The sequence below is a fragment of the Neurospora tetrasperma genome (assembly GCF_000213175.1).
Source record: "Neurospora tetrasperma FGSC 2508 unplaced genomic scaffold NEUTE1scaffold_3, whole genome shotgun sequence".
Classification (NCBI taxonomy): Eukaryota; Fungi; Ascomycota; class Sordariomycetes; order Sordariales; family Sordariaceae; genus Neurospora; species Neurospora tetrasperma.
In genome coordinates this window covers 4,544,007-4,560,235 of record NW_009799101.1, presented here as the reverse complement: position 1 = coordinate 4,560,235, position 16,229 = coordinate 4,544,007, and the positions used below count along the sequence as shown (strand labels likewise).

General features: G+C 50.3%; 6 protein-coding genes across 6 annotated transcripts; 3 read left to right on the top strand and 3 right to left on the bottom strand.

The window, feature by feature from the left end:
* Positions 1-1,356: 1,356 nt before the first annotated feature.
* Positions 1,357-2,472, bottom strand: NEUTE1DRAFT_138129 (uncharacterized protein; the record flags this gene model as incomplete). Its single annotated transcript, XM_009853132.1, has 3 exons — positions 1,357-1,608; positions 1,672-1,996; positions 2,318-2,472. The coding sequence occupies 3 exons, from the start codon at positions 2,470-2,472 to the stop codon at positions 1,357-1,359; spliced, it is 732 nt and encodes a 243-aa protein (XP_009851434.1).
* Positions 2,473-3,511: 1,039 nt separating this feature from the next.
* Positions 3,512-3,952, bottom strand: NEUTE1DRAFT_138128 (uncharacterized protein; the record flags this gene model as incomplete). Its single annotated transcript, XM_009853131.1, has 1 exon — positions 3,512-3,952. One exon carries the CDS (start codon positions 3,950-3,952, stop codon positions 3,512-3,514), a length of 441 nt encoding a protein of 146 aa, XP_009851433.1.
* A 3,832-nt stretch (positions 3,953-7,784) lies between these two features.
* Positions 7,785-8,906, bottom strand: NEUTE1DRAFT_101243 (uncharacterized protein; the record flags this gene model as incomplete). The annotated part of the gene is made up of 3 exons (XM_009853130.1): positions 7,785-7,835; positions 8,065-8,238; positions 8,775-8,906. 3 exons carry the CDS (start codon positions 8,904-8,906, stop codon positions 7,785-7,787), a joined length of 357 nt encoding a protein of 118 aa, XP_009851432.1.
* A 98-nt stretch (positions 8,907-9,004) lies between these two features.
* Positions 9,005-9,690, top strand: NEUTE1DRAFT_101242 (uncharacterized protein; the record flags this gene model as incomplete). Its single annotated transcript, XM_009853129.1, has 2 exons — positions 9,005-9,079; positions 9,286-9,690. 2 exons carry the CDS (start codon positions 9,005-9,007, stop codon positions 9,688-9,690), a joined length of 480 nt encoding a protein of 159 aa, XP_009851431.1.
* A 1,707-nt stretch (positions 9,691-11,397) lies between these two features.
* NEUTE1DRAFT_101241 (uncharacterized protein) lies at positions 11,398-12,195 on the top strand (the record flags this gene model as incomplete). Its single annotated transcript, XM_009853128.1, has 2 exons — positions 11,398-11,469; positions 11,791-12,195. 2 exons carry the CDS (start codon positions 11,398-11,400, stop codon positions 12,193-12,195), a joined length of 477 nt encoding a protein of 158 aa, XP_009851430.1.
* Positions 12,196-15,303: 3,108 nt separating this feature from the next.
* NEUTE1DRAFT_138123 (uncharacterized protein) lies at positions 15,304-16,110 on the top strand (the record flags this gene model as incomplete). The annotated part of the gene is made up of 2 exons (XM_009853127.1): positions 15,304-15,467; positions 15,543-16,110. The coding sequence occupies 2 exons, from the start codon at positions 15,304-15,306 to the stop codon at positions 16,108-16,110; spliced, it is 732 nt and encodes a 243-aa protein (XP_009851429.1).
* Positions 16,111-16,229: the final 119 nt, after the last annotated feature.

Genomic DNA, 16,229 nt, shown 5'->3' with positions numbered 1-16,229 from the left:
CCCCCCCCCCATCATTATGCGTGGAACGGCCCCTTCTATAGAGCAAGTCGAACTGGCAATAGACGGAGACTTTGGTTATGGGTGCAGAGACCTCATTCAAGTAGCTCAATCCTCAAGACTTGAAGATCATGTTGGTAGCTCTAGACCCCAGGACAGTATGGGAGATGGTATCACTTCCTCCCAAATCCTCTCAGCCAGTGTCTAGAAGAGGACGTCATGATCAAAGCAGGCTAAGTCGAAAGTTCGTTCAAGGCAACCTCCTCGTCCAACAAATGTTCGTCGCTATGTTGATGGTAAACATTATGGGCTGGCCACGCACATGAGCAGGTGCTTCGATTCTCCGGCCCGGGGACGCCCGCCTATGCTACAATGAGCAATACTGCTTTCTATTTCAGAACGACATGGCATTCTCCAGCACTTGCCCCATTGTCCATGCTACAGCGACGTTGGCCAGTCAAGTGATGTCGGTCGATCATCTTGTATATCTTTCCTTCTGCTTTCCCTCATATTGTCGTTTCACGGGCAAAGATAGTCGGTTTCTTAGGCGCTGCTTGCAACCGGCGCATGATGTCTGGGGCGTCGGAACGACGCAGCAGCACATGCACTTACCGCTGCACGTGTACTCCCCACGGGCGTGCCGTTCCTGAACCAATCGCTCCTTGGCTCGGCTCATATGGAACTTGAGATGGCGTGCGCACTTGCTAGCTCCGGTCTACTAGACCAGGGCACCACAGACGCCCCCCTTCTCCTTGTCGTGATTGTCACAAGTTCCCGTGATAATGATAGGGCCGCCATTGATAGCGGTAGCGGTCGAAGCCGCGGAAGACTGAGCCATTGGAGCGCTAGGCGCCGGGTGAGTGCCTGCAGCAGTCGTAATGGAGTTGGTGGACTCGGCGGCCGTTGAGAAGTAGCAACACCGACGGAAGTTAAAGCCGTATTGACGTGAGGAATGACTGGGTCGATGAAGACTTGAGTGACACCTTCAACAGGAGCAATGGCTGAAGTGCTGGAGGCAAGTGCTCGTCACGATGACAGGATCGATAACGGACTCCGGACTTTCAAAGTTGTCGTCAGCGAGTAGCTGTCACGGTCAACAAGGAATGAGGATGTCACGAGAAGAATATATAGCCTTTGCTTTACGCAGGGATACTAGGGTATGACTGAGGAGAGAGTCGGAAAGTATAATCGAGTATCTAGTCCTCGGCTGCAATCTATATGCCTAAGCCAGTTTCTCCGAACTCCTTCCCTCTTTGCTTCTGGCATCCACCACCAGAACCCCAATTCCACGCCTTTCCCTGATACCTCGATCTACTTCCCTTCGATCCTCCAGTCCGCTGCGCCATCACATGACATGCCTCAAGCCGAAGAAGCAGCACCGCCGCCAGTAGGCGGGGCGCCATTGCCAACGAGAGCCAGCTTCTTGCGCAGACGATGAGCCCTGAGGCGCTGCCTACAGGCGGCGCAGCTGGTGTTGGGAGCAGCCACAGGGCCGCAGTACTTTCCTGAGCATGTGTACTGGCCATTTCTGAGACGTTGAGCCACCAAGCGTTCGGTTTCCCTGGACATGTGGAACTTCAAGTTCTTCCTGCAAGTGCGGGCTCCGGGCTGCTAAGCCAGAGCGCCACATGCGGTCGCCATAGTTTTGGTCTTGAAGGAGCAGGTGTCGGTAACAACGATGGGCGCACCAGACACTGGTGCGGGGCCAGGAGCCCTGGCATTGCCGGGGGTGAGGCTGAATGCCGGAGCAGGTTCGTAGTAGTAGGCAGTATTACCGATTGCAGAGTCGGTGGCAAGTGTCGGGTTGTCGACTAGCATAACTGGCGAGTTGGTGGTGGTGGTAGTACCGCTGGCCATGTTAACGGCAGGATCCGTCTCCTGACTGTAAAGCTCGAAGTCGAAAAAATCGAGCCAGTCGTCGTTTTCGATGGTGCCGCTGTTGGCGACGCCGCGCATGGTGCTCAAGTTCTGAGACATGTTGTCCGTACTTTTGATGCCGCTAAGCGATTGCTGATATCAGTGCAGATTGTCGTTTGATGTTGTCAATACACTCAAGTAGAGGTACTTGACTCCTGAAGGGCTGGTCGACAAATATGACCTGAGTTTGGGAGGTGGGGGTCAAGTGCCATGTCAGAATATTGGGTAGGAGAAATCATTGGAATAAATACCCACCCTTTCAGTATTTCCAATTACCCTAGCGGTAAGATGGTACAGACAATCCTATGGTCTAGCCTTTCGGAGAATCCAGAGTAGGTGAATTGCTGGGCCTTACTGGGCTCCTGTTATCCTCCTATTCAAACCCTATTGTGCTGTTATCCACCTGTCTCCTAGACTATCGGACGAAATCGTATAACTCAGGTTTTCCGGGGTGAGTACGCTGAAACCCATGATGTTGGCGTACAGCAACCCCGAGTCGTCGTTGTGGGTAGTAATGCTGTCGACGACGCCGCGCATGGTGTTAAAGTACAAGGTCATGTTGTCTTTAGCGGAAAGGCCGTTGATTGTTTCGTCAGCCATATGTGGCCATTGCAGCTTGACACCGCTGTTATTTCATCACGGTTCATACAAGGCCTCTTCATGATCATTTCATTGACTGTTTACGAAAAAAAAAAAAAAAAAAACAAAAAAAAAAAAAAAAAAAAAAAAAAAAAAAGCGGAATATCTTCGAGTTTCAATACTTGTGTTTTGTTTTCTGGAGTTTTGGTCCTGGAGGCTCCTAGTCCTTTTTTTCTTTTCGATGTTTCCTTGACCCTGCCTGACTTGTAGTACCACCGGAGGCAGTGCCTTTACCTATATGTACGCCCTATTTTTCCCCTTCTGCGACTTGCGATAGCTGGCGTAGTAGAGTCCCGCAGCTAGAGCCAGAAGTGTTCGCCACATGTTCATCTCCGGCGCGTCGGAGGTCCCTTGTGCTAAGTCTTCTTCTTTGGCTTCTTCTGAACCCTGCCAGAGAGAACACCGACACTCGCAGCGGTTCCCTTTGCCTTGGTGGGTGTATATTACGATATATGCTTGCTGTTACGCCACTGGCAACGATAGCCGTCACGAATTTGAAAGAACAATAAAGTGGTTGGCAGAAAGGATGGGATTCGATGCCAGGGTGTATGTAGAGGTAGGGATGTCTATTTACGTGGAGAGAACCGGCGATACCACAAAAAGCTTCGAGGTAAGCCTTAATCGATACTCCGATCATGGACAACTCGTACTGCTATCCTTGCCCTTACCAACATCTCCATATTCAGTATGTCGTCACCGAACGTCCCTAATTCCTCTTAACGTGGCGTTGCTGCTTCCATCCTCGTAGTTGTTAACAACTCCCACCATTCCTGGACCTCCGGTAAATCAGAGAACGCTGCTTGCAGGCAGCACAGACAGTGTTCGGTTGATCCACGACCCGACAGTAATTGCCTGAGCAGGTCCACTGGCCCCGCATGAGGCGATGGTTGACGAGGACGCGCTTTGCTTGGCTCATATGGCGTTTAAGGTGGTTGAAGCAACAGTGTGCGCCGGGCTGCTAGGCCGGCTGACCACAGGGAATACCGTTGCCTAAAACCTTTTTGAAAACGGAAATATCAAAGTCGAGGATGAATGGATCGGCAACTGGAACTGCACCTTCTTCCGGAATGGGATCGGCACCTTCTTGAGCTGGTAAGTCCATAAACGGACTGGCGGCCTGAGCTGGGATATCATTGAAGACTGGACCAATGGTTTGAGTGGTATTGGCGGACGGAATGAAATTGCCGGCCTGAGCTTCGATGGGATTCAAAAATGAACCGGTACCCTGGTGGATGATGCTGCCGATGACCTGGCCAGAAGCTGGAGACGCAGCCGCCATGATGTGATGAGATGTGGTCTCGATTGCGTTACCGTGGTTGATGATAGAGGCATCAATAGGGTGACTGGCACTGGCACCTTCGCCCTCGTCGCCGCTCGTAGTTGAAAGGTGTGGCGCCATTTTGATCTTGTTGATATTATTTTCGATGGACTTTGTTTCTCCCGAGCTGCTCGAGGTGACTTTTTGGGTGTGTCACGAAGATACCTCTACGGACTTGAGGTAGAGTCGTAGACGAAGGAAAGGTCAACAGCAACGTCTGTACAGTTCAATTTATACCTCTAGAGGTAGGCAATCCATAGGTGGGTTTGTAATACATTCGAGGCTCAAGAACAGTGAATGCAACTGGGACATTTGCAATCTCATCCCGCTATTCAGCTCGAGCTCCTATTGTTCCTATTATGGATGTGTTTGATCGCCGGCCTCCTTGACTGGGATGAGACGGCGGCCAAGTTTACTTCTATGTAGAACGAAATGGTCGAAGATGAAAGTCCTTGTAACCCCCCAACCGTAGACGTATTTTTCTATGAGTAAACCTCCTCGCACCCTATGCTTTCCTATTCGCACCCTCCCCCACCCAGAAAAATGGGGCGGTCCAGCTGATGACACCTGACATTGAAAATCCCGTTTTTACCCGCAAAATTTCGTCTTTCAAATGCACGCAACATCCCCTCTAACTTGGTCATTTCTTTCGCTCTTTTTCACACGGTCATTTGTACCCATACTGCACCCATACTGGCACTTATACTGCACCCATTACGCTATACTTATTTACACTCAACGTACGCAACGTATATAATCTTACTCAAATTAATTGATTTTTATCACTTTCAAACGCTGACAATCGTACAAATGCCTCAATACAACCAGGGACAACGCCGCCGCCGTCGCGTTTCCTCCTCCTCTTAGACTATAAATAAGGTAGAAATAGACATTCAACACTAAGAGATATCGCGAGATTTGAGTCATGGGGACGCATTTACAGGTGGGTGACCCAGCTACAAATGTTACTAGACATTGAAAATATGGAAATTTACAGCTAAAACTCGATATTTTACATGACAGCCGACATCTGGGTGGGGGAGGGTGCCAGTAGGAAAGCATAGGGTGCGGGGAGGGTTACTCTTTTCTATCCGACGGGCCTGATGCAGGTTTTTTTTCTCGTCTTCTTATAGACCTCGCCAGACAACATGCCACCAGCAGCTGGAATGTCCTTGATCCCGTATAGGTAACCTCCATCCTTACCAGCCTTGGAGCTACTTCCCTCAAAATCCTTCAGACCACTCTCGCTCTTCGTCTTCTGGACTCACGATAGTCCCTGCCTCTCTGCCTACAATCGACACAGACCGTATTAGGCATATCCACCACGCAGCAGTTTCTACCACTGCAGGTCCATTCGCCTCTCATTAGGCGCTCAGTGATCAAGGCGCGCTTCGCGTTGCTCTTTGAGGACCTTTTTGCAAGTGGATATGTCGTTGAGGTCGATATCGGCAACGGGAGTTGCGATGGTGTCTGCAACTGGACCCGGGTCATGGATGGGTGGAACAGCAGGAGGCTGCGTGGTAGGGGTAAGGAGCTGGTCAGCGGGATGGAGGTTGGTACCGAGCTGCAGGTTGGTATGAAAGTCGTTGATGGGACTGTGCCCGGCCTTGTAACGAGGAATCTTGGGATCTCATCATCCTGCTATTCGAGTCCCATTGTTCCTATTGTGTGGTTGCTGGCTATCTTGACTGAGATGAGACGGAAGCTTATCATCCACCTTGATCGGGATAACTCGTGATTTTGTTTATGATTGACAGGAACCTGCAGCCCATCGGAAGATATGAAGAATTCCCAGACTGTTCGTTTCATCTGCTAGTCGGGTCTTTGTTGTTGTTTATCAGTATAGAAGCTTCCTGCTGCGCCAAGGATCCCATTGTGAGAGTTGATCCCGCTGTATTCGCCATGTGGTGGCAGCCAAGCTGTTGACTTGACAAGTCAAGCACTGACCACCTTCGAGATGACTTCGGACGAAACGCTACAGCAAGGCATTGTCTTTGACAAACAAGAGCATGTCCTGTGTTGAGACATCGTAGAATCTCCGATAGTTAAATGCTAGTGATGGGGAGCGGAGAGATCGTTTCATGTGTGGCATCAGGGTGTTGCAAATGTAGACGAGTTGGACGAAGTCAGGCAGGGAGGAGAAACTTACCTAAGCACGGACAGATAGATCCAAACCTGATCTCTTGATATATACGCTAGACTCTTCTCGACAAGATCAACGATCATCGGTTTGACGTGACCATTGCTTCCACGTATCTAGTATCAATTATTGCTTCGAGCCTCTTGTTTATTGGGGGCTTCGGATGCCAACGGAAGCTTTCTTTGTCCGTTGCAATCTGGCTTGATGACTTCCATCGTAGAGACAGGCATCGGGCAATGGAGGTATTACGATGTTCCAGCGAGAGAGGAGCGAAGGTTTCGAAGGCCAACGAGTAGGCCGTCTCCCGGCTCCGGCGTTGCGATCACAACGAGTACGAATCAATGTGACGAATCCTCAAGCCTTTGACGGACAATAAGAAGTCAGCAACAGAAACAAAATGGAAGTATCCGCTGTGGTTCATCATGGCCGGGTTCATTCACCGAGACTTGAGGGGCAGCAGCACAGAAAGAGAAGCATCTTGGAAGGAATTGTGTGGATCTATCATCTCATAGATAGCCCCGTATGCAACAGACTTAGATTCCGAGGCTCTTGTTGTAGTAGGATCGCTTGAGTGGCAGAAGCGTGGCTGGGATCAAGAACCTAGATGCCACAGCTGAGGAGCGCCATGGGTCGGATCTTGACGGCACGGTAGCCGTATGTTCTCAGCGAAGGGCAGCTCTGCGCAGGAGCTCCATCCGCCGAGTAAATGAACACGTTGATGGAATGTGATATGGGGAAGAACCTGCTCAGAAATGGGAGTGTCCACTGCGTCTTATGCAAGCTGTGCCTGACAACGTGAGGGGGGCCAGCAACGAACAAGAGGTGATGATTGACTCATCTACGTGGCCGAGCAAACTGCACTGGAGGGGATCCAATGATGGAGACAGGTAAATTGGGCAGCAGCAATCCGGATTGACACCTGCTTGAATATGGGGAGGTACGCACACAGCACCCAAGGCATCGCAGCTGCTGCGAGATTGCATCAAGCCATGGCACTTGAATTTGGGATAATCTTGCATTGTTTGAAGGAACATTGAATACAGGGGCAATTGCCTTCGAACGATAGAAAGAATGCTTGACAAAGAAATCACCCTTGTTGTCGCCTTCCTTTGTTTACATTACATTAGGGGCATTGGGACAAGCGGCCGGTTTTTGTGGAAACATCAGCGGGCCGTCTCCTAAAACCCGCTGTAGGCGCGCTGGACAGATGATGCACTATCCGTTAGTCTTCAGAAAAAATGGGTGTCGCGATAGTTCACTAACAGCAGCCCTCTACAGCTGCCGCAGCTTTTTCCTGCCAGGAGTCATACATTTTTCCCACCTCGCAAACATCACGCTTCGGAGGCACAAAGGGAATGAATCATGGCAATCTTGAAGCGGGTTTCGGTTTGCTCGCCATTCGCACTAGCTTTCCCACTCCTAATTTCCCCGAGAGGACGAGAACATGGTGGCTACCTCTTCCCCTCCAAGCGAGGTTGAAATTTTAATGGAATATGCAATTTCAGATCGATTTTCCTCGCTCAGCGGAATACCCTCTGTTTCCTTACCATTCCAACGCAGCGCCCATTTTGTTCTGCTCTTCGTTGCGCACGTTGGTTGGCATCATGTTCGGAGTCAGCGTCGTTCACCACCTCGAAATTTTCTGACGTTGCTCTATGTGCGGTTATCAGCAAAGAGGCCTTGACCTGAAGCCGGACCTGGTTCCAGCGCAGAAGAGCCGATATCGAGGGGGTCAAGGATGGTCAAGGCTCCGGAAGGAGACAAGGCCAAAGATTACCACTTGTGGTCTGAATGGTTGCTTGAGGCTCCCGTGATGCCGCCATTCTCTACAGAGGTACCGGTGCTGTCGTCAAAACCGAAGTCGTCTGCATAGATGTCTCCGTGCTCTCAGGCCAAGAGATGCGGGTCGAGCATGGAGCTCGGAGGCACTTTAGTGTTGTTGAAGAGTCGAGTTGCGTCGTCGATACCACTTTCCTTGTTGTCGTCGATACAGACTGCCGATATACGATCTTGGCCGCGCTGAAGTGGCGGAAGGAATAAGCGCTCGCTGTACTCCGATGCGGACTTGCGCCCTGAAAACAGGGAGCGGCGGAGGGGGTCCGACCATGGGCAGGGGATTTCCTTGGTGTTGGAAGATGACATGTTGATGGATTTTTCTCGTTTGCTCAAGAACCGTGGTACTCGATCTTTTCCTGAGTCCAAGGCCGTAGCGATATCCTGAAGAGTGCTGCCACTTGGTAGGCAGTGTTGACTGGGGAAAATATATAGTTATGAATGGAGGAAGCTGGAGCATCAGGATCAGCCATCTCCTTTCAATAGCAAGCATCGTTCCGCACAAGATGCAAATGAATGACCTAGTCAACCTAACTGTCAGACGATCGGACGACATGATGGCGACTTGAAGGTTTTGAAGGGAGTTCTTGGACAAAGGCAGATATTCGGACGTAACCAACAGCCTCCATTTGGTGATTCCTTGATCTTCGGGCTGAACTCATGGTTGGGATGATGGGCAAAACTCAGGGTGCGTCGATATCTTTCAGACGCCGGGGTATTGTCGCGACAGTGAAGAAAATGTCGCATGGCTCTTGTTCTTTGCTTGTCTTTCCAAACAACAAGGATGGAAAAGTGAACTCATAGCAAGAATAGAAAAATATGAACCTCTAGGCAGGTAAGAAAGACTAGGTCGGGGACTGGCTTTTGTTGAGAAAGAACAATGAGATGTGTAGAGTACCTTACATGGGCTTTCTACCGGCGAGAAGGAACCTCCAGGTGTAGAACCGTCGTAAAGGCAAGAATCACCCATCTTGAGATCAAACAACAAAAGGCCAACACGAACCCAATCTTTTGCTTCTTGTTTCTCTGCTCATTGCTGTCATCGGTAACCGGATCATTCATGTTTTTTTTTTGTTTTTTTTCACTTTTTAACAGAGGTATCACTTTCCTTACCACCATCTACACCACAGTTCCTCCAGTAGCTGCTAGAAAAGAACGTCATGGAAACAAACAAGTCCTCCGGAAGTCAACGACCTGCTGAAAATTCGGACCAGAGTCCTTCAGAAGTTGATCACGTAAACTTTCCCACATTGGCTTCACACAAGTTGTCATGAGCGCAAGCTAATATGCATATTCTTTCCAGCACCACCCAACTCCAGGGCGAGCCGCAAACAATGGCTACGGCTTCAATAACGACCTGACTCCGAACTCGTCAAACGTTTCTGATCCTGGACCGTCTGATACCGTTATCACCGACGAAGAATACAGCGCCATACTGGAGAGATTGTTGCAGGAACCTTTGACGCCTGAGGAGTTGCAAGCAATAGAGAACGGCGCTCTTCCCGAAACCTACGAAGAGCTAGTCGCCCTTTCAAGCCAGTTCCCGAATATCCATGAGATGTTTAATCGAATAGTCATAGATGACAACCGTGGCTACGAGAACATTAGTGTTTCATCCATGTCAACTGCCTCTGCCTCCCACCAGGCTGTTGTCGCGCCTGAGGCCCTCGGTCCGGCTACACTGGGTCATCTTTCGCAATCAGTCGCCTCTCCTGCTGGTCATTCTATCGCTCAAAGCAGTACCAGTAATCAAGCCCCTTGCAGAGTTCAGGCTGGCCCTCCTATCGTTTCGCAGGAGACATGCAATGGATATTATGGCAGGGGCGGCTGTATGGCCCTCGTCTAGCAGCCGGGCGCGAAGCGCTGTTCGTCCCATATCGGCGGTTTTGGTATAGGCAAACCCACCATCAAAGAGATTAACGCACTCCACGCGTTGGGGATCTGGTGTTGCACCCGTTGTCATACGGAGCATGTCAGCGGCCCTAGCCAACATTGTCAACGGTGTCGTCTTAAGGAAAAAATTCAACGAAAATCCAACAATGCCGCTCGAGTAAATGTTGTTGATGAGGCGCCAAAATCGAACAGTGTCGACAATGGAGGGGTCATGATCCATCCATACGATCCCAGCACTTCCCATTCCCATACTTTGGGTATCGGCAGTTCAAGTACTCCAGTCACAATGCCATCGATTCTGCAGATCCAGCCTTCGAGCAACATCGGCTCCGGCCCTAATGATTTTCAACCCTCTCACACGACTGGACACTCAATCAATGGTTCTTCCTTTGGGTCAGGGAATGGTGGTCCGCCCTTCAACTTTCAGGACAGTTTCTACAGCCCATCTCACTCGTTTGGCCATCAACCCGCACCCCTTCTAGCCCATGACCCTTCGGACAACGCATTTTCGAGTTCTGGCATTCCTGCCCACTCATCCAGTTCAGCACAACAAAGCGGGGACCATGGTCAAGGGTACAACGACTTTAATAGAAATGGTTTACAGTAGAAAATGCAAGAGATACACGGACGTTTGGGGATCGCTCAAGTGAGGGAAGTGTGTGCACTGGACATGAACGAAGCGAGGAAAAAAAATCAAAAGAAGATACACGGCTTCAGGCGGAAGAAATGATTTACTCATTTCAGGAAACAAGCGAGAGCCTCAATAGCGTTTATGCTGAAAGACCCAAAGATGTAGTATACATGAACCCTCGTCAGCATCGACGGTAGAAACATCACACTCAAGCAACATTGTCTCTACAGATTTCGAATTCCCAAGTCTCAGAGGCTCAAACTCTAGAGGTATGTGAACATGTTCTTTCAACTGGTAAGATCCCGAGGACACCATATCAACCTGCAACTGAGTGTTCTGGATGCTGCTGGGGAGGTCTATCTTCTGTCCATCTTGCCTTATGCGGATGGAATCACCGAAGAGAAGGGCTTCTATGCTTCGAAGGCTTGTCGGCTTGGTGTAGGGCTTTTCATTCCCGGGGCTGTTGAGCATGTGACCGAGGGAGTTCCCCTGATGCCCATCCAAATGGAACCTTTTCTGGAAGTTGTAGTTCTGGACAACTGCGGGTCGGCAAGGAACTACTTGCCTTCCACCTATTGACATGTACTGCACATGTGAGTTCTGAACCTAACAAGGAAAGAGTGCGTAAACTTCAGATTTTGACCTTCCGATGCTGCGTGTCTTGCAGGAAAACGTATCGAGCAACAGGGATAGACTACTCTAGTAAGTCTAGTTGTCCACAAGACAAGTCGATATCTGCTTCCCCTGGAGAGAGGTCTCTTGTTCGGACTCTGGACATCCCCAAACTCGACCAAGACATATGTCGCACTCAATCCGTTGGGATCTTCAGTTCTGGAATCGAGAACAACTCATCTGGGACAAGAAGTCAAGCATCACAAACGGCGTCCAAGGTAGAAGGGTTCTCATTCGGTGATGTCACGTCACTTGCAAGGAAACAACGAACACTCGAGGCCACAGATAATGGAAGAAAGGGAGTTGCAACTGAGGAGGAAAAAGGGAAAGTATCTCTACAAACAAGGAGAGGAAGCCATGGCTGCTCTTGCCTCAGAACAATCAACCCCAGATCGTTCCATGTCTGCCAACCTAGACTCCTGGAGGTACGTTCCTTTGCGGAGTCCATTTCCCAATCCTTCAGCGATTTTTCAATCCTCCGCATCCCATCCGCCCTGGCAAACCTTCTTCTTTACCTAATTCCCCCGATCAAGTTCTCTTATCTTTCTTCTCAAAACCAGACCCCCTGATGAGTTATCAAGCTGCTCTTGTCCGGAATCTCCGTCGAACTGCGAGGACGGAGGATTGAGCTGGAGAAGATAGCCGCTGTTGATGGGACCATGAGCATTTTTACTCCGGATCAACGCCCTGGATCTGTTCGGCGGCTTGACCATAACCGCCTCCAGCCTACAACTCCTGCTCCCCTAACAGACTCAGGGTACCCATCCACTGCGGATGGCCGTCCTGCTCCTGACTCTTGGTCTCCTCAACCCAAGCAAGAACAGACGCCCAATATCTGGTCCAGTCCGCCACTGCCTTCCTGCCGCGCTGGTCACACGCGCTGCAAAGGGTGTTCGCAGTGCCAACCGGCGCATCGTAGCGCCTGGTACAGACATAAAGACCTTGAGCTTGGAGGGATCCGATCCAATCCCGCTTGGCCCTGCTCAGTTTGGTGGGCAAATGTTCGAAGCACGTACGGGCCCCGGGCTGCTAGGCCAGGACTCTGCAGTCTTTGAGCTTACAAACATCGCTGCGCGTCCAGATGAGAGGTGGTCCAGCAACCACTGGGTCGGTATCAGAGTTGTCACCCTCAGAAACGGAAGCAGCACTAGCTGAATCGTCAGATGCGGAACCGCGGGGGTCGGAATCTGAGTCGACAGCGGCAACGTCGGAAGAGGAGGAAGTGACTGAGTCAGAATCGACAGAAGACTCCATGTCCTGGGCTGATAATATGGGGGATGGGGAAGTGAGAACATCCAACATCCTCAGGGCATTGGCGGTGAGCCTCTGCGGAGGATCAGCCCATACGGTGGCCTGGTGACGATTCGGAGTCGCTGACCGATGGTTGACTGGATGGGCTTGCTCAGAGGTGGGAGCAGCCAGGACTTCCATGTGCAGGTCGCAAAGGTGATGGGCGAAGCTGGCTTGCCGTCTGGTGGCGACGGTCCTGTCGACGGCGGAAGAGGCATGTTGACGCTCGATACGGTGATGGACCGAGCGAGGAAGAGGGCTTGGTGCCGGAGAGTGCGGGCAAGTGCCGGCGGGCTTTATGTTCTGGTAGGGTGCCATGGTAACGATCCTGATTGGCGTTGGAATGATGGAATCTACGGTTTCTCGTATGCGGTGATGATGCTCTGTCGTTTCAACATAAAGAGTCCGAAGATGCGATTTCGGTGGTAGGTACCTCTAAGCATGAGCGAAAGAAAATGTTGCATGTTTCCAGGAGAGGTAGAGGTATATTTTATAGGTAGGGTGCATTCCAGGTTCGTAGCCCCAACAAATCAGTCCATTGAGGAAAATGTGCTGTCGCCTTCACCCATTCACCCGCCAGGTTGTCCGGTCGACCTTGAACCTGGCAACCTCAAAACTCCACGCGGCAAAGACACCAAGAAGGTTCAAACTGAAGGGAGCCTAACTGAAGATAAACCTCATCAGCTAACCAAGATTATATCACGGGCGAAAGAACCACATTCGAAGACGGGATCTGTTCAAGGATGGGAGTTCGATCGTGGGGAAATCTGAGAACAAGCAGCTGCTGAACTTGAGCTAGCTACATGTGCCAAGTGACTCAAGGTCAGTTCGTTCTATCATGCTTCCTCTCGACCAAGTGCTAGTAGGAAGAAAATCCCTGCGTGCAAATACCGCTGCTGACATTGAGGTTCCTGTTGTCATATACGCTCAGGTATAGATCGCTTAGATCTTCCGACAACTCCAGCGCTAGGCTGAGGGGCCCTTGATGTAGTTAAAGGTAGCTTTGAGACCGGAAAGATGGTGAGCAAATGTCTCTCTGGTGGGATTGCTCGCGTCCCTTCCAAGTACGGAGACGACGTGCGCAATGTCGGGTCTGCTACCAAGCGCGAAGTACCTAAGAAATCCGACAGCTGACTGGTACTTTGTCACTTTGACCTCGTTGACTTCCAATTCCAGAGCGGCCATAGCCTCAGCACTGAAGACTGCACATGCCTGGAGGTGCCGCATCTGGTCCTCATCAGAAAGGCCCTGCGGAAATTGTAGCATGGACCGAGCCAAAGCGCAGTGATCTATGAGGTCAACAGTCCTGAGAATGGCCCTATAAAGCTCTTGTCCCTCGAGCCGATGAGTGATCGGAGCGGTGAGATCGCTTTCAGCAGGAGGCTGGGGTTGATGTGGCTCCATGGCGCTGTGAGGGTCGAGTTAGGAATAAGGACATGTTTACTAGATTGTTCTTGAGATTACATACCCTAGGTAGGTAGGTAGAGGTAGGAAGCGCGATGCTTGAAAAATGCTCCAATCTCCGAAGTATTTCAAGATGCGGCTGAGAAGAGCACGAGGAGAGGTGGGAAACAGGTTCAGCGCCGCCAAGGGAGCACAGGAGAGGCGCCATTTATACAGTGCTCTATTACAATGTGACCCTTCAGGAAACCTGTTATCAAGATACTGCATTCCTCCACTGTCAAATTCACCCATTCACTCTCAGGTCGACTGGTTTTCCGGTCAACCTTGAAGTTTTATTGTAGGTTCCCTTCATCCCAAGAGAACATTTGAGGCTGGCAGATGCCGGAGTGAGGTTAGAACAAAACGGACTGGATTGTTGGAGAAAAAAAATGGAGACAGAAGGTAGCAGAATTGGAGGGTGCACTATAGAATGGAAGGGAGAAGAATGTTAGGATCAAGATCTTGATTGAATCTATAGTAGGTAGACGGAAGACATGTCGAACTCCAGGCATCGGCTTAACAGGTACCTAGGTAGGGTATTTATACCTATCTTACCTAGAGGGATGATTGTCGTAAGACATCTCTGACCGAAGGTACATCGAGCAAACATTCCGCTATTCATGGCTTGATACCTATTTGGCAGATTGTGTTTACTGAGAGGAAACGAACAACATGACGGATGGTCTTGAGTCTCCATAGGTACCTATTCTCCACGCAGGCAATATAAATGAGACAGAGCGCCGCGCAGAGACGGCTCGGAGTGTCCAAGTCGATGGAGAGGGTGAAAATGATGGTTCCAAGTGGGACTTGGATCTCCATGCAATGGTCATTCCACTAGCAACTTTCTATTCGGTACCTCTAAAGATGAGGGTGCCTCTACATCTATGGCTCCCGATCTGGATAGGGCTTAGATGATGGGCTGTTTTCGAGCTAGGTACCTAGAGCTATGGAGACTTTGTATCCACTCTAGAGGTACAAGTCTTAGGTTGACAACCTCGTAACCGTTGTTGCGTTGATGCACACCAGACTTTACGTCTACGAGCTTTATCCTCGGTACGAACAATCCGCTGTTCAAGATGACAAGTGGAATTCAGAAAAAGACGAAGAGAGAAAAGAGCGTCAACGGACAAAACCCCAAGGTTGAACACCCGTTCCATCAGACGGCATCATCACAGAGCAAACAAAGTTTCAAATGTTCGTTCGTACAAGACACTTGGATGGAACTTCCACTTCGTTTAGGTACTCTCCCATTTACGTGAAGCGGTAGGATCATCCCTCTGAGACACTCACTCAGCTTGGCCACTCTCACGGCTTGTCATTCTGGGTAGAGGAAAGTGAAGTGTAAATGGGACGATGGAAATTTGGAAGCCATCTTGCTCTCGAGATCTATATAAATTCTGTTACTTCTTCGTCCCTCCGCCTCAAACACGACCATTCTTTCCAGATTCAAGCCTGGCAAGCGTTGTATCTCCACCTTCCCTGAGACTGCCTAGAGAACAGCAGCTGAATCTCAATCGTGGGCCGCCGAGTATGAGTCCCAATAAGCAAGAGCGTACAACTACTCCGGGAGCTGGCTCGAGTGCTGGCTCCGGTCATCCTTCAACCTCCTACGAGGCCGAAGCTGTCGAAGAAGATTGGATGGACTTCTTTGACTTTGACGCTTACGAGCGTGACATCAATGGTCACTCACAAAGGTATGATATCGGTGGGTTCCCTTTGATGTGTGCTCGAAATGGGAAGAAATTGACGAATGGGGGACTTTGATATAGAAGTACTCCATCACCAGAAACAGCCATGCCGTCCCAGACTAGCACGTCGTTCGAACCGCCCACTGCTCCTTCCTTCTCCCTTCTCACTATCATTGAGCATGGAACTGCTCCTACCACTCCAGTTGACAACAGTCTCATTCCAGCCAGAAATAAAGATGTCCATCTCAAATTCGGAGTAAACAGCCTTGCCGGCCAGGAGCAAGAGAGTGGCGAAGACATAGAGGTAGAAATGGGTGAAGACGCTCAAACAAGCGATGATATTGAGCTGGAAGATGTTGCTAGCGCCGCAGACGTGCTATCGGCAGCTGTCTCAAGGACAGACACTCTCAGCCCTTTCGAGCCAACTCCCGCTGATTCACCTGGCGATGTTCCAACATTGAGTTCAATCAATGAACAAGGCGGACATTGCTGCAAGGATTCCCTAAGAGGAAGCGGCGATCTGGATGAGCCACGTAAACCAGTTGCAGAACCTCCCGAACGCGACCATGGTATCTCTACGCCGCAAACTAAAGCCAGCTCAGAAGTTGTTTCCGGCTCCTCCGAATCTGCCTGTACCTCTTGTCCTTAGGAAGCAAGAGGGCCGGAGAGAGAAGCCGTGGGAGAGGATCCCAGCAAAGACACGACAGGACCCAAGTGGGAGGTCCACAGAATCCTGGCTTCTGCCATTCTCTCGGATGGCCTACTGTA